We start from the raw sequence: 26,257 nt of genomic DNA, 5'->3' as shown, positions 1-26,257 counted from the left end.
CAGCCTATGCCACATCCACAGCAATTTGGGATCCAAGCCTCATCTGTGACCTACACCACAGCTCATGACAACACCAGATCCTTTAACCCATTGAGGGAGGCCAGGGATTGAACTTGCATCCTCATGGATACTAGTTGGGTTCTTAACCCACTGAGCCACAATGGGAACTCCTGTCTGGAGACATTTTTGGCTGTCAGTACTTGAGGGGCATCCAGTGAGTAGAGGCCAAGGATGCTGCTAGACATTCTGTTATGCACAGGGCAGCCTCCCACAACAGAACTGTGGGTATATGTATAGGGACCACATAAAATTTATAGAGAATAAATAATTCATGGAGAATAACTACTTATGGAGAATTGATATCAAAGGCATCTTCACGGTGTCTTCCTATTCAATAACATGGTACAAATTTTATTAGTTCAAGTTTTATTGTGTCCCTTAGGAATGTTTTACAGTTTTCTTGATAACATTTTAAGTTCCTGCCAAGGTATTTTGGTTTTTTAGTTGCCATTCTAAGTAGGGTTCTTTCTTCCATTATATCTTCTACCTATGTGTGACTTTTGTATGTCAAAGGAATTCATTTCTATAAGTTAATATGGTACTCCACTAATTGTTTTCCTAATTTCCTTTATGTTTTTTGGTCTAACTTTATTGGCTACTACCAAAATTTAATTGAATTTAATTTAGAATTTAGTATGCTAATGGTAGTGGAGTTACTAGATACCCTTTCCACACAAGGCATACTTTTGAGCTGATACTAGTGTATTTTATCAGGTTAGGGAATTCTTTAATTTCTGTCTTATTAAAAAATTTTTTTAAATACGGAGTTCCCGTCGTGGTGCAGTGGAAATGAATCCGACTGGGAACTATGAGGTTGCAGGTTCGATCCCTGGCCTCGCTCAGTGGGTTAAGGATCCGGCATTGCTGTGAGCTGGGGTGTAGGTCACAGACTCAGCTCGGATCCCACGTTGCTGTGGCTGTGGTGTAAGCCTGCAGCTGTAGCTCTGATTTGACCCCTAGCCTGGGAACCTCCATATGCCGTGGGTGCGGCCCTAGAAAGACAAACAAAATAAAATTTTTTAAATAGATGGTGAATTTTTATCAAATGTGTTTTAGGAAGCTACGAAAATGAAAATATGTTTCCCTTTAGATTTACTAATGGGATGAAATACATTAATCATAACAATATCATTCCTAATATTTAACCATTCTTGCATTACTGAAAAGAATTCTACTTGGATAAGGTGCATATTTCTTCTGATGTACTGCTGGATTGTTTTTGTTTTTCTTTCTTTACTTTTTTTTTTTCTTTTTAGAGCCACACCCATGGCATATGCAGGTTCCCAGGCTAGGGGTCAAATCAGAGCTACAGCTGCAGGCTTACACCACAGCCACAGCAATGTGGGATCTGAACTGCGTCTGCAACCTATGCCATAGCTCATGGCAGCACCGGATCCTTAACCCACTGAGCGAGGCCAGGGATCGAACCTGCAACCTCAAGGTTCCTAGTCAGATTTGTTTTTGTTGTGTCACAAAGGGGACTCCTGGATTCTATTTCTAATATTTTACTTAGCTTCCTTTTTTCTCCTAAATATTCTTTAGTAATATTAGCCTATTGTTTACTTTGGGGGGCGGGTCCAATCTTTAGTAGATTTGGTTTCATTATTATCTTGGCTTCATAAAAAAGAATTTGGAAGCTTTTGTTCTAGTGAAAAATTTTTAATCAATAAAAATCCAATATGTACAAGTAAAAGCAGTTATTCTTATAGTCCAGTTAGTTTATGAATTAAACAAGATTTTCTTTGTTGATGGTTAGTACTAACCATTAGTTAATCTTAGTTGCTAAAGTAAAAACTTCTTAGAATACAATTTTTGTAGAGATATTGTTGGGTTCTGTCTTTAGCCTGAGATTCTACAGTAAAATTCTCTTAAGGAAATTGAAGGGTTTTGAACACAGCCATTTCCAGTGTTCATTATTCCATTTAAAAGTGTCTTACAGAGTTCCTGCTGTGGCGCAGTGGGTTAAGGATCCGATATTCCTGCAACCTTGGTATAGGTTGCAGCTGTGGATTGAATTAATTTCCTGGCCTGGAAACTTCCATATGCTGTGGGTGCAGCCATAAAAAAAGTGTCTTACCTTTTATAGTGATTCTACACAATGCATATACAGTAAAATATATGTTATTGTCAAGAATTTAAAGTAAAAACTTATGTTTGTCTATGTTTTAACTCCTCTCTCTGGTTACTTTGAAGTATCTCCAAATCCATATCTAAACTGAGACAAAATGTTAGCACATTTTAGTAAACATATATAATAAGCAGTACAAGATGTTAAAAACCAATGCCAAAGTTTGAGCCCAGCCTTGTTATAAAGGGGCAGACTAGAATTTCCCAATGCAGAAATGTGGGAAGCACGTACCTGATCATGAGCAACCTCTATGGGCTGCTTCTTAATGATCCAGGTGACAGACTCAGAGAGTGGCGGGGTAGTCAGGGACCCCGAATAGGTCCAGTAATCTGGGCAGGTGGGCATCAGGCAGGAAGGGTCGAATGACCCAAATTCCACAAGCGTATCCTGCCCAAGAGAAGGGGCCATTGAGTCATCGTTTGATGGTGAAAACCACTCAGGAATCAGATGATGAGTTGACAGTTCTAGGGGAGCCTGGGGACCAGCAGTGGTCCAGAAGAGTTCCGGGTACTTCTGGGCGACTTAGGACAGAATCCCACCCATGCTTTGTTACTGCAGTCAGCGATGTGTTTCTGATAGTCCTCAGTGGGAACACAGCAAAACACATTGTCTCCCTCCATTCTAGTGCGCTTACAGCAGGTGGTTTTCTCTGAACTTTTTTGGAGGCATTAGGTGATAGCTGGTGCATGAACAAGAAGGCTGTTCTTTTTCAAGAGAGACTAATAGAATTCTCCTTTCTAACGTGCAACACAAATTAGAAGACAAGATCCTGGACTAAAAGGAGGGGGAGAGAGAGAGAGAGAGAGAGAATATGGAGAAAGAGAGGGAAAGAGGTGGCAGAGAGAGAGACAGAGGTGGGGAAGGGAAGAGAAAAGAGAAAGAACAGATACTTTCAGAGAGCAGCTCCTCTGGGATTCTCAATAGTGAATGATTACTCTTGGGGGCTGGACAGAAGTATCTGCCCTGAAGGATGTGGGTAGTTGTTGGGTAAAGCTGGACAAGGCAAGTTTGTATCAAACTGTTCTCTGCTCTCTGCCTGTGGGAGGGTAGCTCCAGTCCAGAAGGTGCCCTGAGTGTTTGCACAAGGACTAGAAGGCAGAGCCGGGGTCAGGAGTAGAGGAGGGGACTCGTTATGTTCCTGAGTCTCTCTGAGTGCTCAGTGTCAGGGCAGCCAAACAGAGTGGTCCGTGGCCACCAACAGAACCACTTCTGTCCCCTGCGGGGTGTCCCAAGGCGAGAGGCTCTCAACACAAGCATCCTAAATAGCAAGCGGTCTTAAAGGGCAGCTTTCAATATTTCCCAATTCGATATATATATATATATGTATATATATATATATATTTCCCAATTCGAAGTGACATGTTAGTGCCTCCACTCTGATTGAGACATAAACTATATTGCAAGTGATTTAGAAAAAAAATCACCTTATGAATAATTGATGCCACAGTATCAACCAATCTGTACCTCTTTATGATGGCTTGCCTAGCTAAAGAACGATAAATGAGAAAATATTAACAACAATTGCCGTCTTACTCTAGAATTGTAATAGAATGTGAATTAAAAGAGACACATGGTGATTACCTAAAAAGAATCCACCATATTGAAACTGCACTTAAATTGATGATGTAGAATGTTATAAACATCACTGAATGAAAGGAGATACAAAACAAATGAGCAGACTCTTTGCTGACAGGCTGGAAACCAGTCTGCAGGAAAAGGTGTCTTGCTCCATCCACCTCCCTACACTGGGTCTCACTGGTGCTTGGCCCGCAGCGGCTCTGAAGGCTGAAGCTCTCTGGGCAAGCCAGAGTGCACTAAGGCCCAGCTTTCGGTTCAGACCCTTGAGTCCTGAAGAGCCCAAGCCTCAGTGTAATAACCATGTTTTCCAGTTTCTATATTTGATGCTTTGATAGCTGAGGCCTTGCTGACACTAGTGAGATTGCCTCTCCTAGGGTCAGTCAATTTCAGAAGATAACAGACAGCAGGGAGCATGCCTTTCATATGCAAACCTACCAATCCAGAGCTCAGACCCCAAATACCTCCCTTATAGGGTTCTTACATTCTGAGCCACTGACCCTCTGCCCTAATCAGCCCAGGACCACATACCAGACAACTAGGAAAAGCTTCTATGCCCAGAGCCTGCTGAAATGATCCAAACTGGCCAAGCCTGAGCCTGCCTATATTGCCTCACCCAGTCCTTCCCATCGAAACCACAGCAAAGGTTCTATCCATGTTTTCCCCTGCATTGGGACCACCCCTGGTGCTTCCCCATGTGGCCCTGCATGTCATGCCATGTATCCTCTTTTTAAGTATAAGAAAATTCTTCTTGATAGCCATTTTCCTTTTTTTTTTTTTTTTGTCTTTTTGCCTTTTTTCTTGGGCCGCTCCCACGGCATATGGAGGTTCCCAGGCTAGGGGTCTAATCGGAGCTGTAGCCACCAGCTTATGCCACAGCCACAGCAATGCCAGATCCGAGCCACATCTGCAACCTACACCACAGCTCATGGCAACACCAGATCCTTAACCCACTGAGCAAGGCCAGGGATTGAACCCGCAACTTTATGGTTCCCAGTCGGATTCGTTAACCACTGAGCCATGATGGGAACTCCTTTGATAGCCATTTTCATGTCTGTGTGTCTAACCATACCTGATTAAAATAAAACCTAGGTACCCTTAAAACACAGCTTCCAGAGTGGACTAAAGCAGGGAGTTTGCAGGAGGCCTATACCTGTAGAACCTATGGGAGCTCAGAGGCATTGTGCAGAGTGTAGCCCACAGATTTCCAATCCAGTCCTCCAGTTGCTAGCTGCGTGACCTGGCAGGAAAGCACTTAACCTTGTTGAGCTTCACTTTCTTCATCTAAAACACAGAGATGATAGTTCATCATCAGAGACTTCAATGGGAGATAAATGAAGCACTCAGCCAGTGTATAGTCACATCATACTCATAGATATTATTTCCTTTCCTGATCATTTTCCATAATTGTTTGCTTTTTTAAAAATTTTATTTATTTATTTATTTATTTATTTATTTATTTTTGTCTTTTTGCTATTTCTTGGGCCGCTCCTGCGGCATATGGAGGTTCCCAGGCTAGGGGTTGAATCGGAGCTGCAGCCACCGGCCTACACCAGAGCCACAGCAATGCTGGATCCGAGCCATGTCTGCAACCTACACCACAGCTCACAGCAGCGCCAGATCCTTAACCCACTGAGCAAGGGCAGGGATCGAACCCGCAACCTCATGGTTCCTAGTTGGATTTGTTAACCACTGAGCCACGACGGGAACTCCTCTTTACAATCTTTTTAAGCATTGTTTATCTTACCAATGTATTGATTCCAGTATTCTTTTTCTATTTTTAAAATTTTTATATAATGATTTTAATTTTTTTCATTATAGCTGGTTTACAGTGTTCTGTCAATTTTCTACTGGACAGCATGGTGACCCAGTTACACATATGTGTATACATTCTTTTTTCTCACATTATCATGCTCCATCATAAGTGGCTAGATATAGTTCCCAGGATTCCAGTGTTCTTAAATAACAACATTCTAATGTTCCATCTTTTCATTTTCGAATAGAACACATCATTTAAACTTTTTAAAAGATTTTTTTACCTTTAAAAATATTCTTACCATAGCCAAACCATCTTCCTTTAGTTGCTGCATGTTCAAAGCTTTCGAGTTGGACTGAGTTCTGATGCACCAAGTGCAGCTAAAACACCATGAAAGAATTAGTGCCTGACCATATAGGATTGCTCCAAAATAAATCAGCAGCTTTATTCAGTCTAATATTTAAACATGTTTCCTCACCTAAAATAAAGTCACTGAGAAAAACAGATGACAATCTGATGCAAAATGAGATAGAAATGAAGAATAAGAAGAAACTTATGCAAGAGCAGCAGTTGCTATTACTTTGGAATAAGGGGATTTATCTGGGGAAAAAATTTTAAACTATATAGTAAAGTGAGTAACATTTCAGTGAAGGGATCAATATTTCTTCATTCCCATCTTGATTTGCAGGAAATACTAAAATCCAAAATCCATTTGCATCAAAAGGAGAGAAGATATTTATCTTGAGAGAAATAGATCTTCTAACGGGAATTGGACAGGAGTTGAAGACCCATTTCTTTTTTGAGAGATAACCACTCAAAATGTATCTCTATTTTTAATGTAACATTTAAAATTAAATTAGGTGAAGAGTTGTAAGACGAAATTTTCTTTCCTTAAGGGATTCCTATAGTTCCCCGCACATGGTCCTTTGCCCATCAATCATGAACTTTTAGGCATTACCATCCCCCCAGCCTCCCACATGGACACTTCAAGGTCATGATTAACCTTGCCTTCTCCTCACTTGAAGAGGACTCCATCTCCAAGTCCTACTGCTTTTATTTTAAAAGTACTTGTTAGAACTTGCTTTCTCTCTGTTTTGACTGCCATGGCCTTCATATAGGCTTCCACCTGTCTCCCTTGTAGATCAATCAGACCTTGTGTTCCTGCACTGTTGCCTGGGTTAATCTCAAAAAACGAAGCAATTTATTATTTAGATGAAGTCATGCTATGACACTCTCTTGTTTAAAAATAACCAGGAGTTCCCTTGTGGCTCAGCAGATTAAGGATCTGGTGTTGTCACTACTGCAGCTTGGGTCGCTGCTGTGGTAGGGGGTTCTATCCCTGACCCAGGAACTTCCACATGCTGTAGGTGTGGGCAAAAAGAAAAAAACAAAACCAGTCTCATGAGTCTGCTTTCCATCTACCCTCCTAAGCTTCAATGATCACCACTATGCCTGCTTCTCCCCACAACACACCTTCTCATTCTGGCCACGTTGGTTTTGGGCCACTTTCTGAACGTCTGCTTTTGCACATGATTTTTCCTTCAGTCTGGAATGCCCTTCTAATCTCCTTGGCAAACTCCTATTCATCCTTCAATACCCACCATAAATGTCCCCTTCTTAGTGAAATCATCATAGATTCCTCTGTGGTCCCACAGCACTTTAGAAATCCTTTGTCAAATCATACTTTCTTTATAATTCTAATTTGATGTGTGCTTCTCTCACTAGATTTTGAACTCTGGGAGGTCAAGAATTGAGTTATTATTCCTAGCACTTAGTGCAATGTCTGGCACATGGTTGGCACTCAGTAAATGTTGAATGAATGAATAAATTAATGAATGACAAAATATATGTATGTTATTGGGTGACCACAAATATAAAATGGCTTTTGCTAGAGTTTCCTGGTGGCTCAGTGTATTAAGGACCCAGTGTTGTCACTGGCTCTGGTTTCTGCGGTGGTGGAGGTTCAACCCCTGGCCCAGAAACTTCTGCATGTCATAGGCATGGCCAAAAAAAAAAAAAAAGTCTTACCTAACTAGCTTTTTGTTTTGTACAGGTGACCAGAGAACAATGCAAGGGTTAGGGGTCCTGACTACCTCACAGTCAAAAATCAGCATATTTAACTTTACTGTTGGCCCTCCTTATCCTCGGTTCTGCATCTCCAGATTCAACCAACAGGGATTGGTGTAGTACTATAGTATGTGTTTATTTTTTTAAAAATCTGTGTATAAGTTAGAGTTCCCATTGTAGTGCAGAGGAAACAAATCTGACTGGGAACCATGAGGTTGCAGGTTCAATCCCTGGCCTTGCTCAGTGGGTTAAGGATCTGGTGTTGCCATGAGCTGTGGTGTAGGTCACAGATGTGGCTCAGATGGGGTGTTGCTGTGGCTCTGGCGTAGGCTGGTGGCTACAGCTCTGATTCGACCTCTAGCCTGGGAACTTCCGTATGCCTCAGGTGCAGCCCTAAAACGACAAAAAAGACAAAAAAAAAAAAAAAAATCCGTGTGTATGTTGACCTAAGCATTTCAAACCCATGTTGTTTAAAGCTGTATCACAGTTTTATCATTTAAAATCTAATTAAGGGAGTTCCCGTCGTGGCGCAGTGGTTAACAAATCCGACTAGGAACCATGAGGTTGCGGGTTCCGTCCCTGCCCTTGCTCAGTGGGTTAACGATCCGGCATTGCCGTGAGCTGTGGTGTAGGTTGCAGACGCAGCTTGGATCCCGCGTTGCTGTGGCTCTGGCGTAGGCAGTGGCTACAGCTCCTATTCAACCCCTAGCCTGGGAACCTCCATATGCCGCGGGAGCGGCCCAAGAAATAGCAACAACAACAACAACAACAAAAAGACAAAAGACAAAAAAAATAAAATAAAATAAAAATAAAATCTAATTAAATAGTATTTCTGTTTAGCATAAAATTTATTTGCAAAGTCATCAAGCAGAGGAAGACTAGCACATATTCAACACACACAGAAAATAAATTTCTAGCAAAGTTTTAATTTCATGCCCTGCCTTCTAGATCAGTTATAGCATCTATAGACAGAGATATATGTTTTAACAGAAAATATTATTTATACTAGCAGAAGGAAACGTGCATACAAATGAAAAGAGACTTTTTTCTTTTCAGGGCCCCACCTGCAGCATATGGAAGTTTCCAGGCTAGGGGCTGAACTGGAGTTGTAGCTGCTGGCCTACACCACAGCCACAGCAACATGAGATCTGAGCCGCATCTGCAACCTACATTGTAGCTCATGGCACTGCCAGATCCTTAACCCATTGAGAGAGGCCAGGGAATCGAACCTGCATCCTCATGGATACTAGTTGGATTTGTTACTGCTAAGCCACAATGGGAACTCCAGGAGACATTTTTCATACACTCCACAAGGTCCAAGGAGGGTCCAGCAATCCTGCCTCTGGGTATACAGCCAAAAGAACTGAAAATGGCATCCTGAAAGGATGTTTGTATACCCATGTTCATAGCAGCATTATTTGCAACAGCCAAAAGACAGTTGAATCTCAAATATCCACGAACAGATGAAGGGATAAACAAATTGTGGTGTATACAGCTGACCCTTGAACAACACGGGTTTGAACTGTGGAGGTCCACTTAAACGTGGGTTATTTTCAAAGTAGATAATCCAGTACTACATGATCTGCAGCGGGTTGAATCCACGGATATGGAGGAACTGTGGATTCGGAGGGCTGGCTGTAAGGTATACTTGGATTCTCAACTTTGTGGAGGGTTGGTGCCCCGACCTCTGTGTTGGCTAAGGGTTAACTGCACATACAATGGAATATTATTCAGCTTTACAAAGGAAGGACATTCTAACACATGTTACAATATAGATGAACCTTGAAACATTATGTTCAATTAAATCATCCAGTCATAAAAAGACAAGTATATATTATATGATTCTACTTATAGGAGCACCTAATAGTCAAATTCATAGAAACGGAAAGTAAAATGGTCATCGCCAGGGTCTGGAGAAAGGAAAAATAAGTTCTTATTTAATGGGTACAGAGTTTCAATTTCACAAGATAAAAAGAGCTATGGAGATGGATGGTGATGACAGTTGCACACAGAGTGAATGTGCTTAATGCTTCTGAACTGTACACTTAAAATCGCTGAGAAAGTAAATTTCATGTTATGTGTATTTCACAATTAAAAAAGAAGTTAGGAGTTCCCGTTGTGGCGCAGTGGTTAACGAATCCAACTAGGAACCATGAGGTTGCAGGTTCGGTGCCTGGCCTTGCTCAGTGGGTTAACGATTCGGCGTTGCCGTGAGCTGTGGTGTAGGTCGCAGACACGGCTCAGATCCCGTGTTGCTGTGGCTCTGGCGTAGGCCGGTGGCTATAGCTCCGATTAGACCCCTAGCCTGGGAACCTCCATATGCCACGGGAGAGGCCCAAGAAATAGCAGAAAGACAAAAAAAACAAAAAAGCAATATAATGTTTGTATTTAAAAGTAGCTTTTATGTTGTTTCATTTAAACTAGGTAACATTGTTTAACAGAATTACCAGAACACGAGTTTCCATTTTTCTTTCATACCACTAGTGTTAATTAGTTAAGATGTAACCTCATGCACACATGAATATGCTTTGTGCCCCATTTCAAAGGTGTAATCTCATCAGTTCAATCTGATTAAGCAATGTTACTGTCTAAATAAAAAATGTCTTATAAAGTCAGCAAGTAGAAAAAATTTGTACATATGCAATACACATGTACAAAAGAAATTAACAGCAAAACTTTTAATTTCACAGCCTTTCTTTATTACTTTTAGAATCGGTTATATAGAGATATATACTCACTAATAAAAAATACTACCTATACTAGAAGAAAACATTCATTGAAACCAGAGGGGATATTGGAAAAGTGAGTCCAATGAAGCCCAGGCTACTGCTGACAAAAGCAGACCACGCTCCCATGGAGGCCTTGTGACGTGGCCTGTGCTGACATCAGACTGCCCCTTAAACGCCACATGAGCGCACAGGTCTGTCTCTCACCTGATTTATCTGTAGAATCTTCAAATTCCACGAGGAACGAGTACCCGTTATTCCAGACGTGGAGGCAGGTGGTCGGGTCGTAAGAGATGGTGAGCGGTTTTAAGCCAGGATCATAGACACTGTCCCTCCAGCGGATGTTGATGGGCGACTGGCGCTCGCCCGCCGGGACCAGGTCCGCGCTCTCCCAGAGAGGGTGCACTAGGAGAAAGCACACTGCGCCTGTCACCCAGAGGCCCACTAGCTGGAACCCCACCGCAGGGGCGACCTGGCCCCACGGAGGCGTGTATGCTGAGTTTGTGTCCCGTGTGAGCAGCTGTGAGGATTAGGCAGCCATCCTGCAAAGCCTGGGTAGAATATTAGCGTTGCTCAGGTCCCTGCGGTACTTTCTGTCACCTGAATAGCTATGGCTTTGTGTTTTAAGGTGTCCACACACTCTCTGTCCCACACGGGCACGGATGACATCACTGATGGTGATTTTTCTACCCAAGAGTCAAGCAGCAGGTGTTTGTGGCAAGTCCCTGATACATCTCAGCAAGCTTCTTATAATACAGAGGGCGCTGTTGAGACACCCACGCATGATGGACAGGCCCACGTGTAGAACTGGGGTGGCCAGGTCCAGCTCCCTGCCCTTTAGAAGCAGCGTGGACCAAGGGAGGCACCCAGACCAAGAGGAAAACTAGATGGAGTATGAATCCAGATAAATCACTACTGGAGTTCCCATCATGGCTCAGCAGGTTAGGGACCAGACGCTATCTCTGTGAAGATGCAGGTTCGATCCAGTGCATTAAGGATCTGGCGTTGGCGCAAGCTGCAGCGTGTTTCGCAGATGCGGCATGGATCCCGTGTTATCCTGGCTGTGGCGGAGTCCGCAGCTGCATCTCCCATTTCACCCTTAGCCTGGGAACTTCCGTATGCCGTGGGTGTGGCTGTACAAAGAAAAATAAAAGGATAAAGCATTACCAGGGACCCTCTGCACCTCAGCCCAGCACCCAGAATGAGTCTGAGGACTTGAGAAAGTGCCAAGGCAGCTGCTGCTCAGTCGAACCCCCCTGTGCGTGGCAGGGTCACCGGCACTCCACTCTTTCTACAAAGCAAGCTTGCCTCTGGTTTCCTCCTACACAGGAGACATTTCTTTTGCTTGGGTGCGTAGCTCCTGAAAGCTAGACATTCAAAATGCTAACCTTGGTTTTGCTTTGCGTTTCTTTGGGCAAACATAGGCACGCGCTCTCCCGAAAGTAGACCAGTGGTTGTCAACAAAGGGAGCAGTTCTGCCCCTAGAAGACGTGGGGCAGTGTTTAGAGTTGGTTTTGTTCTTGTTTTTGCTTTTGTGTTAGTTACCACGGCCGGAGGAGGGTGCTCCTGACATCTAGTGGGCAGAAACCAGGCATGCAGCTAAGCATCCTAAAGTGCAGAGAACGCCAAATACTGCCAAATGTCACAGTAATGCCAAAGTGGAGAAACCGCGGTCTCTGCAGACTCAGGGCATTCTTCTTTTAAGAACATTACTTTTTCAGGTAGATTAGAGAGATCTGAACCCAAAGGTTTTACTTAGTATAAAAAAACTCGTTCCTTAGAGAAGAGTAAGAATGTAATGTTTCAGAATCGACAACAGACTCACCATTTGAACTGGTACAGTATTTTTTTTTTTTTTTTGGTCTTTTTAGCTATTTCTTGGGCCGCTCCCGCGGCATATGGACGTTCTCAGGCTAGGGGTCGAATCGGAGCTGTAGCCACCGGCCTACACCAGAGCCACAGCAACGCGGGATCCGAGCCGCGTCTGCGACCGACACCACAGCTCACGGCAACGCCGGATCCTTAACCCACTGAGCAAGGGCAGGGACCGAACCCGCAACCTCATGGTTCCTAGTCGGACTTGTTCACCACTGCGCCACGACGGGAACTCCTGGTACAGTACCTTAATATCACAGTCTGACTCAACTGCCAATAAGAAACCCCTGGAACAGTCCTGATTCAGTTTCAAAGCTGCCTCCAGAGACCCGGCCACACTGTCCCCTCTGCGATGCTGAGACCCAGGCTGAGGTGTCGAGCATGCGCCTCACAACCAGCTCACGAGGGTCGCCCGTGAAGCAAAGCGGAGAAGGGAATGACGAGCAGACCCCTAAGACGATACCCTCTCTCCCCCTTAGTCGTCCCCACTCCATTCAGGAAATGCCTGGAATCCACTCTCAGCCACACAAACACCAGCCCAAGGAACCGGGGCCTGTTCCTTCAGTTTCTTTTATGACCATGAGTTGAGGCCCCTCAGTTGTCAAGGTCAGCTTCCAGGCGTCCTTTGCCGCAGCCCTCCTCCTTCAGGAAAGCAAAGCATCCCCCACCAAGGGGCCTTTGCTCACTGTCCCACAGCAAAGCCAGCTTTTGCCAAGAGATAAACTCACATTTTTGTTCTCTCCCCCCCCCTTCCTCTTCCTCCAGGTTAACCAAACAGGGATTGAAATCTTTCTTTCTTTCTTTTATTTTTTTGGCCGCGCCCATGGCATGTGGACGTGCCCAAGCCAGCCATGTGGATCAAATGCATGCCATAGCAGTGATGCCAGGTCCTTAACCCGCTACGCCACCAGGGAACTCCAGGAATGTCTTTTTGATCGTTGCTTATACTTCCCCTCAAAGTAGGAAGGTGATTAAGTGTTCTAACAGGAAGTTTCCGGCTTTTCCTTCTGTGGGGAAAATGAAATAAAGGGAGTGGTAATTCTGTCTTCTTTTCTGGGGAACCTCCATACTGTTTTCCATAGTGATTGCATCAACTTCCGTTCCCATCAATAGTGTAGGAGGCTTCTCTCTCTCCCACACCCTCTGCAGCATTTGTTATTTGTAGACTTTCTTTTTTTTTTTTTGGTCTTTTTTTTTTTCTACGGCCGCACTTGCGGCATATGGAGGTTCCCAGGCTAGGGGTCTAATCGGAGCTACAGCTGCCGGCCTACACCACATGAGCACAGCCACAGCAACGTGAGATCCAAGCCGCGTCTGCAACCTACACCACAACTCACAGCAATGCTGGATCCTTAACCCACTGAGTGAGGCCAGGGATGGAACCCACAACCTCATGGTTCCTCGTCAGATTCGTTTCTGCTGCGGCATGACGGGAACTCCTCATTGTAGTTTTGATTTGTATTTCTTTGATAGTGAAGTTAAGCATCTTTTCATGTGCCTACTGGCCATCTGTGAAATTGGCACAATATGGTAAATCAACTAAACTAACTATACTTGTCATAATAAAAGTGTGAGAGTTCCTGTTGTGCTGCGGCGGAGATGAATCAGACTAGTATCTGTGAGGACACAGGTTCAATCCCTGTCCCCGCGCAGTGGGTTAAGCATCCACATTGGTGTGAGCTGTGGTATAGGTCACAGACTTGGCTCGGATCCTGCATTGCTGTGGCTGTGGCGTAGGCCAGCAGCTGTGGCTCTGATTCCACCCTAGCCTGGGAACTTCCATATGCCATGGGTGCAACCCTAAAATGCAAAATAATAATGACAATAATAGAAGAGTGATTTGGAGCTCCCACTGTGGGGCACTGGCCAGGGAACTCCATATACCGGGGCGGCCAAAAATGGAAAGAAAAAAAAAGTGCTTCTATCAACCCTGGTTTAAGGGAGCGATACCACACTGTCCTTAGGCAAGTGTCACTAATGAAAGCCCTTTAGTTTGCATGGTGAGGAGGTGCTGGTTCTGCTTCTCCTTTACATGACTGCTCCTGGCTTGATGTACTTGGTGCTCCTACCACCGGGGTGTCCTTTTCAGCACTTGAAACAGGGAAAGCTCATTCCTGCCTTAGTGGCCCAGTTCCTGCTCCTCAGCCACCTCGGATATCAGTTTCCCCTCCCTGAGCTCAGGGTTGACTATTACATTTAGATTTGGGCTCGTATCTCCTCAGGAAAATTTTCTCTGACTTCCGTCCCGTAACATGGTCCTTTTCTTCTTCTTTTTGAATCTTAGCACTCCGATCTTCTCTTTCCAATATTTATTACATAAGTATAGTCATAATTATAGGCGTGTGAAGAGTATCACAGTACACCACCGTAGGGGAGTACAAATCATTTTCCCTCAGCCTCTAGGTCCTTAGCTGAGACCCCAGCCCCCATCAAAAATGACAGATTACCAGGAGACAGCAAAACGAACCACCTACTTGTTTACTGGAGCCCCGACCAAGATGTGGGACCCAAAAGGCAGCTGGGCCGTCTTGCTCTGAGGACCAGGACTGGGTCTGGGACTTCAGAGGGGAGAAGAGGGAATTCATGCTGGTAGCAGCTCGCCTGCCTCCTGGTGCAGGCCTCCCTTCTAACGTCCGCGTCGCCTACAACAGACCAGGACCTCATGCTCTGTTTCCAGAGCGTCTCCAGTGTCTGCACTGCCTCAAATAATCCATATGTCAGAGAGGCATATTGGAGGGTGGTGAGGGGGAGCCGACTCTGCCACCCCCAGATACATCCGCTTGGCACAAAGATGATTCAGAGCAGATCGTTTGGGGAAGCTTGGGAAAGAGAGTGGAAATGACCCTTTGGGAAGGGAAATTTACATTTACAGGGGAAATGCTCCCTTTGTGAGGGTGTCTCCTCCCCTCTTCCAGGGAGAGGAGGATGACCAAAGCCCCAGAAGGTCGTCAGGGGCCATCTCAGGACTCGGATCTGCACAACAGCCTCCCCCTGTTCACGGGGCTTTTCCTGGTGACCTCGGGTAACTCACCTCCCCACCCACATGTCCTTTGTCTTGAGCCGGAGATGGTACTGCAGGTGGCGCGCGGGGCCACGTTGGGGGGTTAGGTGTCCTGGGGCTCTGCCCTGTGTACAGGACCTATCCAGGGGAGTGCTATCTGTCTTTCGCCTGTTACTCTGTCTTACTGCAGAGGTCTGAGCCGAGACCCCGGAAGAGCAGAGGGAAAGTCGGTTCTCCTCCCCTGCGCGTGTACACCCAACGACCTGCGTCCCCACTGATACGCAGTCTGGAATTGCGCTGCCCTTCCGTCACCTGCCAGTTGAATGTGTGAGCTAAAGAGCGTCACTGGAAAGGGCCCAGTCCCCTCTCATCTTTATTTCCCGGCTCCCTACTCAGCACCGCATTACTTTCCCGTAGGCATCTTTCAGCTTCGTCTCTTCCTTGCCCTGCCATGACCACCAGCCTAGGTTTTAGGCCGCTGCGCCCCACCCGTCACACCACACCTCTGGGTTGTTCTCCTCCTCCTCCCTCCCTCTTCTCTGCTCCATCTTCCCAAACTGGTCTCCACATCTTCTCCAACCCCTGTGGTCTTTCCTGCTTCAGAACTCACACTAGCCTCGCTCACATCACTGAGCGCCCCCCCCCCTTCCTCATGTAATGTGTGTTTGCTTTACCTGCTCAACGGACCTGCGTCCTACGCTTTCCTACAAGCCAGGGCCAGACTTGCGACCAGGCACAAAGGAGGCAGTTGGAGTTGGCACTCGGGATTACTTGGGGTGGGGAGGGAAGGCTGAGCACAGGGCACAGGCCCCGGTGAAAGGCTGCTCCGGAACTCGCCCCAACAACCTCCTCAGTCACCCCTTACTCTGCTTCACCCGGCATTCGAAACAGTCAGACGTCTGAGGGGGTGCTGAGCGCAGGACAACAGGAGCGATGGTGAGGAGGACAACAGCCATGGTAGCAGGGTGGCTGCCAGCGCGGCTTCGCTCTGCGCCGCAGGCACTGGCCCCGGGCTTTGCGCGGTCTCCTCTCTAACCCTCCACCCACCGGGTCATTCCTGTTCACAAGGGCACACTGGGCCTTCTGCTGGGGTTCTGCGCCTCCGGAAGCAGCGACTATTGCCTTGACCGCCTAACAGAGGAGGGGCCAGGGTATCCGAACAGGACATGCTCAGTGGTCCAGGGCAGCAAAGACCAAGTGTTCTCGCCGGTGAAACAGGGAGGGACGGTCTAAACGCCAGAACCCGTCTCCTGTCTTGCTTAGAAGCCTACAAACAAGAACATCTGATGTGGGAGATTGATCAAGGGAAGCCCCTGATCCCTGCTCCGCTCCCCCGTTGTGTTTTTGTCAGTGCTGAAAGGACACTACCCTAAAGACAGGAGCACATTGGATCTCAGACCCGTAACTTTCAACTCTCTGTTAAAAAAACCTTGCTGTTAAGAACTACATAAATATGACTTTTTTTTTTTTTTTCCATTTTAAGCCTTAGACCACAAAGTGCCAGTGTTGAGAATAAGCCCATCTGGGTAGGATGTGGGCCTGCTGGTAGGAAGCCACACCCAACAACCAGACATTTATTATGACTCAGGCCAGTTCGGTTTAACGACAACACAGTCAGTGCTGGCGGAAACAAAATAAACTTACAATAAAACTATGTTTATGATGCAGTCAAGGCAATGGATTTAGCTAGGTTAGAATTACTAATACATTCCTTTTTTATGTGAAAATAGGGTCAGAGAGCGTAAACTCAAGGAGGAAAAGTTGAGAAACCCGGAATCTGGAAAGAAAGCAACATTTGAAAACTGTGTGAATTCACAGTGAACGGTGGAAAATAGCGAAGATAGCTATTTGGCAGATATACTTAACGGTGCCACTCAAGTCATGTGTCCGCTACCACACCCATCATCCTCCCCTGTCAACTCAGTGGTTCCGTACCAGGGATACTGTACCGCCCAGGGGACTTTTAGGGAGGTCCTGGGACTTGTAGGGAGGATATGCAGCATCTGCAGTGCACAGTCCAGCCCCGAGGGCACAGAAGGACCCGCCCCCATGGCAGCAGAGCCAAGGTTCAGGGAGGACCACCTGCTGTCTCACTTGCTCTGCTGTGTTCATGATGCAGGCGCCTCATACCCCTGAGAGAAAAGCTTCTTTTTGAAAGGGGTACTTCACAACCGAACAGCTTAGAGTCTTAACTGCGTCCCAAGCACAGTCCCCCGTGAGTTAAAGATTAGGCACCCTGATCATACTTGCCTGTGGGTTAAAGACGATTAGCACATGATGTTTTTCATGGTGAACTTTCCTAGTTTGTTCTGATCTCTGATCACTGTGCCCTTTTGGAAGGTGCTGTTATTCTAGGCAATGACCCCGAAGCCCACCATCGTGATCATGCTGAGATCTCCGGACTCCAGCTTTGATGAGTACGATTCCCCCGAAGAAAGATGAATGCGTGTTTGTCTTAATCCTGATTCCTATCTGAAATCCTGTTTCTCTCCTTCTTGCTATAAAACTCCCTGCAGTTCTTTCTAATGGGAGGCAGAGTCTTTAAGGCATTAGCCTGCTGTGACCCTCCTTTGTCTGGCAAAGCAATGAAGCTATTTTTTTTTCTCCTTTACCCAAAACTCTGTCTCTGCATTTCAATTCGGCACTGGCAGACAGAGGCCAAATTCCAGGAAACATTCCCAGTGCCCTACACGCTAGGCAAGCTGGTCAGCGAGAAGTTACCCTTCCACGGTTTGTAACGAAGGATGGCTTAGTCCGCAGCAAGAAGCTACTGAACTATTTGCACACATTTGTATGCAACTTCCAGAATGTTCAGACTCATGGAAATGCCTTGCAGTCTATGGATCGACCTTAGTAAAAAGATGGTTGCTAACAGAAAGAGACAATAAAGGTCAGGTTCAAAGTATCTGAAGCTGCGACATCTCCCTTGACCCACTTCTGTGTGACATCCGTTTCACAAGTTAAAGTTGGTCAGTGAACCTGCTTTCCACACCTTATTGTGATGATCACTTTGCAACATATGCGTGTATCAAATCATCACGATGTCCGTCTTACTAAGCTGTTACCGCATCCCATATGGGTTTATCTCAGTAAAGCTAGGGGGACAAAAGAACTTTGCACGCTTGTTGTAGAAGACAAACAGAGAAATTTTGGCTTCTTGTCACAGTTCTCAAGACCTCCAACCCCAGTCTGGGATGCCACTGACATCAGAGGTGCCAACACTCAACCCAGGACACCGTCAGGAAACAACCAGCCTTCCACTGTCCCAGGGCGGCCGTGTACTCACAGTCTCGGTTCCGGGTTTTGTAAGTGCAGGTGTAGAGGCTGCAAGGTCTCGCTGACATGGACCTCGGAATCTGGAACCTTCTCCACAGTGCCCTGCACGGAGAGGCTTGAAGAATGACCCTCAGGCGACTCAGCATCACCATCTTTAGCTTGAAGTCTTGATCAGCTCCCAAGCACCTTGCAGGAACCTAATGACCTAGAGGCAAAAGGACAGAGAAGGAAAAGCCCTAAACAAGAGAGGCGGCCCATTAGACAGCATCGTTCAGATGATGAGTATGGGGGAGGGGAGGCGAGAATCAATCGTCTGTCCGCTCTGGTTCCTCACTGGTCATCCCAGGACGACAGACTGACGTGGCCTCCCTCCCTGTGTGCTTTGGGCTCTCGACTGCACCCCTGCCATGTGCAGCCCGGCTCTCCCACCTCCCCACGCTCCCTGCAGCTGCTCCTCCTTCCCTGAACCACTCTTCCTCCATCTGTGCCTGGGAATTCCTATCCACCCTTTCATGATCACATCCAGTCTCACTTCCTAGAAGCCTCCCTTGCCCAGGCCCTGTCTTGCTGAGCCCAGCGCCGTCTTCTTGGTCCTGGTGCTTATGGCAGTTGAGTTAAATAACTGATCAGGAATGAGCTTAAGTGTCCATCTCCCCAGCTCCGAAGCCCCATGGTGGTAGGGACCATGCCTATGTCAGGCGTGGCTGCATCTCCTAGGGACACAGGGCCTGGCATGTGATGGCTGCTGGATGAGTGTGAGGGAATGAGCCCAGGAGGATTCCTTGGTGATGGAGCAGACGTCGATCCCAGTCGCAGGAACCCAGAACCGTGAAGTGACTGCCAGCGTGTTCCCAGGCTAGAGGTCCAATTGGAGCTGCAGCCGCCAGCCTACGCCACAGCCACACACGGGGTCCGAACAGCATCTGCCACCTACACCACAGCTCCTTCCTGGCGACACCACATCCTTAACCCACTGAGCGAGGCCAGGGAGGGAACCCGCATTCCCATGATACTAATCGGGTTCTTAACCCGCTGAGCCATGACAGGAACGCCTGAAACACTTTTAAATGCTAGTCCTTTAAGAGGTGGGTCTCCCATCCCTCCGTGTAAGACCTGAAGCACCCCCAGAGTCCTGCCTGTTCTGAGAAAGGAACCTACCTGAATTTGAACCTACCCTAGTTTCACAGGGTGGGAATTCTGCCAGCGTGCACTTGCATTTCAACATTTATTGTCATTTCTTTGCACTAGACATTAGGTTGCGTGTTGTGATGTGTAGAGGAAGTAGATCGTAAAAAGGCATGAAGTTCTGGGACATGCTATAATGTGAGGAATTCAAGCCATAATGCTAAGCGAAGGAAGCTAGACAGAAAAGGTTCCAGTCATAGGAAATCCTCGGAATAGGGGAATCTGTAGAGACAGGAAGCCAGGTGGTTGCCAGGGGCTGGAGGAGAAGCAAACGAGGAGCAACTGATTAATGGGTACAGGTTTGGGGGGTGTTTTAGAACTAGATGGAGGAGGCGACTTGCATGACAGGGTGAATGTACTAACTGCCCCTGAATTGTGCACTTCAAAATGGCTAATGCTGGAGTTCCCGGCGTGGCTCAGTGGTTAACGAGTCCGACTAGGAACCATGGGGTTGCGGGTTCGATCCCTGGCCTCGCTCGCCGGGTTAAAGATCCTGCGTTGCCATGAGCTGTGCTGTAGGTCGAAGATGCAGGTCTCTCTGGCGTTGCTGTGGCTGTGGTGTAGGTCGGCGGCAACAGCTCCGACTCGACCCCTGGCCTGGGAACTTCCATATGCCACGGGCACGGCCCTAGAAAAGGCAAAAAGACAAATAAAATAAAATAAAATGGCTGATGTTATGTTATGGGAATTGGATCTCAATAATCAAATAATGCACGTGGTATGGGAAGGAAAACACACACCAAACCAGTTCTCAGCGGGCGTTAGTGCCTCCTCAGAGTCTGCCTTCTCCTGCCAAAGGAGGCCTCTCAGCGATCTGGCCTTGACTGGGGTGCAGATGTGCAAAAAGGGTCACGGAGGGGACAAGACACACGTCACTTACGGACTTGAACTTTATTTCTTCACACCGTCCTTCCCAAAGAGTCTAGATACAAAAAAAGCATGTGACTTCCAGCGATGCTGAGCAAGGGGGCGCACAGTCTCGCGGTGTGTCCACTGAAAGCAGTAGTGCCTATCACTACCCCGCAAGGCACCACGGAGGCCTGGGGCAGATCTCTTTATCGCCGGCTCCACACAAGCCCTGTGCTGGGACAAGTACTGCAACATGAAGGACATGTGATGACAAGCTCGCCGTTGTTCCTGGTTTTGTGTTGTAGGCATCACTCTGCCAGAGAGCGCGCACAAAGAACTCAGTGAGAGGAGATGCATGGTGGCCTGGCTAACTTGGGCTGTGCTGTCAAAACCCCAGAGTGGGTGGCTTAAATACATTTATTTCTCACAGTTCCGGAAGGTGGAAGTCCATGATCCGGGCTCTGGCCCACCGGACTCCTGGTGAGAGGTATCTTCCCACGTGCAGAGGGCTGCCTTCTCACATGCCCGAGAGGGAGCTGGCTCTGCTCTGTGCCATATATGGACACGAATCACATCATGGGCACAAACTCATAACCTAACCCTAATCTCCTCACAAAGACGACTTCCTAATACTGTGACACTCGGGTTAGGGCCTCAACCTATGGACTGGGCATGGGGGTAAGACACAAACACTCAGTATGTAAAACCCGGCTGCCACAGTAGAGGACCGCCAGGAGCTGTGTGGATCCCACAGAGGGTCCTCACCTCTAGGCCTAACTCCCTACCTGGGGTCCTTAGGATTATAAAATTTAGCATTCAAAACATACTAATACTGACTATTAAATAGGCTCCAGGTGAATCCTGGAATGTATGAATGTAGACTACATTTTCTCATTAAGTTGTATTTTGTAGTACAGGCACAGGAAAGATGTGACCATGTGCTGGCTGGGTTCCAGGGTAGGTAATCTTTCTTTGCCCTGTGCCCTTTGCTATCACTGATTATTTATGTCCTTGGATTTTACTTACACTTTCCTTATTTACAGTTTTTCAGAAAGAATAGATTCTAAAAGACTTTTTTTGTGTGTGTGTGTTTTCTAGGGCAGCATCCGTGGCATATGGAGGTTTCTAGGCTAGGGGTCTAATCAGAGCTGTAGCCGCTGGCCTACACCACAGCCACAGCAACGCGGGATCCTTCACCCACTGGATGAGGCTAGGGATTGAACCAAAACCTCGCGGTTCCCAGTTGGATTCGTTAACCACTGAGCCATGACAGGAACTCCTAAAAGCCTTTTAAAATCATTCAGAGATTGTGCATTTGTTAAATGCCTTGGCTCTTAAACCCCACCCAATTAAGTCACTTATACTTATGCAGAACACCAAAAAAAAAAAAAAAAAAAAAAAAAACCCCAAACAAAAGCTACTGAAGGTTGTTTTCATTTCTACAACTACATAGGGAAAAAAAGTCCTTTATTCTTATCAGACTGACTTTCTCACCTTCTGATTTAGAAAAGAAGACAACTTTTTGCAATTCTCTGGAGTTTAAATTAGAAGTTATAGCTCTGTATCTCGACTGAGAAAGCTCAGCTCCCTACTGTCACCCACATCTCTGGGAGTCTCATGCCAGTCTGGGGCTGCCAAGTGTTCCATTTCTATAATTGCTTAGTGTGCTGCAACTAACTGCTCTGCTGCAATGATATGAAAAGCATTTCCCTCTTTCCATCAGATTTCCTCAATATTCATATTCAGTCAAAATTTGCTCAAGATTTATTGTGTTTCAACCCTGAGTGGAGGGTTTTACCTTGCTCCAGGGCTAACAGAGCAGGTGTGTACAGGCCCAGAAATGATGCCCTTGCTGCATTTGGTCTTTATGTGAATTTCAGACCTGGTATTGCATTTACAATTTCTGAGCTAAGTAGGAAAGCCTTATAAAGTTGAAAAGTTTTCATTTCCAAAATATTCAAGAACAGTGTAGTTCCTTATCAGGGTGAACTATGGTGCACTGCGGTCCTCAGTGCAGGCTGAGAACACAGACCCCTCTGACGGATGTGCAGGGTTAGCTTATGGTAGTGTGTGGAGCAGCTTCTTTCACCAGAAATTTCTGACTTCTCTCCTATTCCAGCAAGACCTTCAAACAGCAGAGTGATGGCCACACTGTCAGCAAAAGGATGAAGAAGAAAGAGAAAGCAATGGGGTTTACAGTGGTTGACAAAGAATTGAGTTCTAACCAAAATAAAATGTACACATCTTCATTATCTCCCCATATTTTTCAAGCTTCCTCAGCAAAAATAAATGCTAGGGAACTACACATTAATAATAACGACTTCCCAGCATCCTCAAAGCTGTAACTTTTATTTTTTAATTCATGCCAGAAAGAATCACAACCACTAACAACGTTATTTTGTAAGTTCTTCCCCCCTCTAGTTCTGGGCTGGGGTACAAAAGGAAAAGGAAAGGAAAAATAACCGAGGAGGAGAGAAGGCTCAGATGTGTCCACACGACACGGCGCTGATCCCTTGCCCTGGGGTTGGTTGCGAGTCCGTCCGTAGCCCTTGGCATAGCCAGGGAAAAGGTCAACAATGCAGATCGTAGTGAATGCCAGCTTGCTGTGCCCCGGTTTCTAAAACCGCAAGTCCCCCACTTCCAAAATTCTCTAACAGCTGCTCTACCGTTAAATGCACAAAACCCGGACGCGGTGTGGTTTTCTGAAGACCTCATAGCGGAGGAAAAGGGTTGAGAGTAGGAAAGGAGCAATTCCCTGCCTCTTCCCCCACATCCTGGCGGGACCAACACCTGTCCTCGTTCCAGGGCCCAGTGCAGCACCTGGTCGTGTGCAGGAGGGTGCCTGTTCTCTTTGCTAGGCTAGGTTCCCCTGCTGTCCACGCTCCATATCGCGATCCGACCTTACCAGAATGTTTAGCTGACCGTAAACCCCTCTGTTAGCTACCAGAAGCGGCTAATGTGCGCGGCCATATTGAACACGCCCCTCGTCCCGCCCCTTACGTCACACGTCATATACGCAATCACGTCACGCCTTCGTTCGCCCGGCCCACGTCCTGACAAAGCCTGAAGTACTGCTCCGGCAAAACTCCCCGCGTCGGAACCCGAACTTGTTTTCCGACGAGCCAGGGTCCGGGTCTGCGCCTGCCCTCCGCCCCAACTACGTCTGTGCTGCCATGGCTGCGGGCATCCCGCTCCACTCAAGCGCCTGCGCGCTAACTTGGTCCCGCCCCTGGCCTCCGCTCAGGCCCATCCCTACTTGGAGCTGGGCCATCTTTGTCGAACCCCCTGAGTGCAGCAAAGCCACACCCCCAGGGACGCGCCGCGTCCCCACGTTCAAGGTACGTTCTTACGCTGCACCTACACAGGGCCGTCCTTTTTGTTACGTCACTCGCGTCCCCTACACTACCCCTGGGACCGCCTTTCCATCGGCGTCCACGCCCCTGGACCCTTCTTCCTTGCGCTTTCCCCTTATCCTCCGGGCCACACTCCTTGCGCAGACCCCAAGCTCCTCCCTTGTGTCCCTCTCTTGGCTTTCCACTCTGGTAATTCCTCCGTTCTCTGCCAGAGCTCCCCGCTCCCGCAATCTCGACCGAATCTGCCTTGCCCTTACGGGCAGCTGCGCCACGCTCTTCACGGCCTAAGTCCCACAATTTCAGGGCTTACCGCTTGGCTCGGCCTAGGCCACGCCCCTCTCGACGTTTGCCGTCGCTGACGCTCCTTCCCACGGTGTCCAGGCCCCGCCCCTCAGTCCTGGGCCCCATTTTTTCTCTTCTAAGTTCTCCTCTCCTTTGTCTTGGCCAATCCCAGCGCTCAGCGCACACCCCACCTTAAGATCTTGAGATCCTTGTTGGGCACCCTCACTCCGCGCGTGCGCATTTCCCTACACTTCCGTCACGGCTGCTCACCGCATTCTCAGACCATCCACTTGTAGTTGCACACTGGCCAGGTCCACGCCTCCTGCTCTCCCTCTGCAGGCGGAGCCTGGTCCTGGGAAGCCGGAGTGGAACAGCCAGGGCCCACGAATTTCCCGAACTAAGTCGCCCAGGTCTCAGAGCTAGATGTCAGAGCCATTTATAGAGTGAAACAAGCCTGCATATATCTGATCCCCGTCTAAAAACAGTCTTTCTTCATATTTTTCCCAGTTCCAAACACCACATCTCTAGGAGCAGAAACCAGATAGGAAACATAACTGAGGACCAACTGGAACTGTGTTCCTACCAGCTCCTCAGCTGACTTTAAATGCTAGCTGGCTGCACGCAGTAAGCACACCCTTCTACTTCCTGATGTCGCCTTCACACGACTTTTCCTAGGCACCTAGTGCCCTCCTGCAGTCTAGGGCCTGTGGAGACAACAACACCACACTTAAGATCTCTGCCCCTTGCTCCGAGATTAATCTTCTTTACTTCATTTACAATTCTGGGTCCACAGGAAAAATGTGAGGAGGTTATTATTACCAGCTTTTTTTTCCTGTCCAAAAGTCTCTGAATGGCACTCCTAGGGAAAGGGCCCTTTCCATGAGCCATTTAGTTATTCATTGAAATCCTGTTTATGGAGTACTGTGTTCCAGTGACAGAGCAAACCTAAAGGAGTTTTGTTTTTTTTAAATCATCTTTATTCTCAAACACAAAAAAAGAAATGCCAAAACAAAAACTCCTGGAAAAGTTAAAAATGAAGCAAAAGAAAAAAAAGTAAATATTCACTGAAAGAAAGCTGGTATATTAATATTCATATCAGACAAATAAAAGAATAAGCATTAAAAGAAAAAGACTATCTACTGATAAACAATCCGACAGAAGAAAAAGCGTCAACATGTATGTACCAAAAACATTGCCTAAAATATGTAAATATAATATGTAAAACAAATATGTAACAAACATGTTCAGACTCGCAGGGACAAATTCACAATTTTTCCTTAAAATCCATAATACTTTAATCCTCCCCTCTTAGAAAATAGTAGCTAAATCTGACAGAATTAGTAAAGAATATTTACCAAGGAAACTTTTTTGTTTTTTTCTATTTTATTTTTAAAATTTGTTTAATGATTTTAATTTTTTCCATCATAGCTGATTTACAGTGTTCTGTCAATTTTCTACTTACTGTACAGCAAGGTGACCCAGTCACACATACATGTATACATTCTTTTTGTCATATTATCATGCTCCATCATAAGTGATTAGATAGAGTTCCCAGTGCTATACAGCAGGATCTCATTGTTTATCCATTCCAAAGGCAATAGTTTGCATGTGTGAACCCCATATTCCTGGTCCATCCCACTCCCTCCCCCTTGACAACCACAAATCTGTTTTCCATGTCCATGAGTTTCTTTTCTGTGGAAAGGTCATTTGTGCTGTGTATTAGATTCCGGATATGAGTGATATCATATGGTATTTGTCTTTCTCTTTCTGACTTAATTCACTTCATATGAGTCTCTAGCTCCATTCATGTTGCTGGCATTATTTTGTTCTTTTTTATGGCCGAGTAGTATTCCATTGTGTATATATACACCACATCTTCTTAATCCATTCATCTGGCGATGGACATTTGGGTTGTTTCCATGTCTTGGCTGTTGTGAATAGTGCTGCAGTGAATATACAGGTGCATGTATCTTTCTTAAAGAAAGTTTTTTCTGGGTATATGCCCAAGAATGGGATTGCTGGGTCATAGTTCTAGATTTAGTTTTCTGAAGTACCTCCATCCTGTTTTCCATAGAGGTTGTGCCAATTTATATTCCCACCAACAGTGTAGGAGGGTTCCCTTTT

The 26,257-nt window shown here is 46.5% G+C and overlaps 1 protein-coding gene and 1 long non-coding RNA gene across 8 annotated transcripts; both read right to left on the bottom strand.

Annotated features, from left to right (window-relative positions):
• On the bottom strand, positions 1,475 to 24,507 carry LOC100621626 (carbonic anhydrase 5B, mitochondrial). Of its 7 annotated transcripts, XR_002340663.1 has the most exons (6): positions 24,162 to 24,404; positions 18,475 to 18,669; positions 10,520 to 10,717; positions 5,821 to 5,899; positions 4,917 to 5,047; positions 1,475 to 2,575 (listed from the first exon to the last, which is right to left on the bottom strand). XR_002340663.1 is itself a non-coding variant. In XM_003360235.4 (5 exons), the coding sequence occupies exons 2-4, from the start codon at positions 18,614 to 18,616 to the stop codon at positions 5,856 to 5,858; spliced, it is 384 nt and encodes a 127-aa protein (XP_003360283.2). In that variant the 5' UTR covers positions 18,617 to 18,669; positions 24,162 to 24,404; the 3' UTR covers positions 4,772 to 5,047; positions 5,821 to 5,855. The 7 variants fall into 7 exon arrangements, 5 of the variants coding, with proteins under 5 accessions (XP_003360283.2, XP_020935803.1, XP_020935800.1 ...); XR_002340664.1 differs by lacking the exon at positions 5,821 to 5,899 and having other exon boundaries at positions 1,476 to 2,575; positions 24,162 to 24,399; XM_003360235.4 differs by lacking the exon at positions 1,475 to 2,575 and having other exon boundaries at positions 4,772 to 5,047.
• Positions 12,969 to 18,468, bottom strand: LOC110257734. Its single transcript, XR_002340668.1, has 2 exons — positions 14,662 to 18,468; positions 12,969 to 13,194 (listed from the first exon to the last, which is right to left on the bottom strand). It is a non-coding gene; the product is annotated as an uncharacterized LOC110257734 (long non-coding RNA).

This window comes from Sus scrofa, chromosome X (genome assembly GCF_000003025.6).
Source record: "Sus scrofa isolate TJ Tabasco breed Duroc chromosome X, Sscrofa11.1, whole genome shotgun sequence".
Taxonomy (NCBI): Eukaryota; Metazoa; Chordata; class Mammalia; order Artiodactyla; family Suidae; genus Sus; species Sus scrofa.
This window is presented reverse-complemented; position numbering and strand designations above follow the sequence as displayed.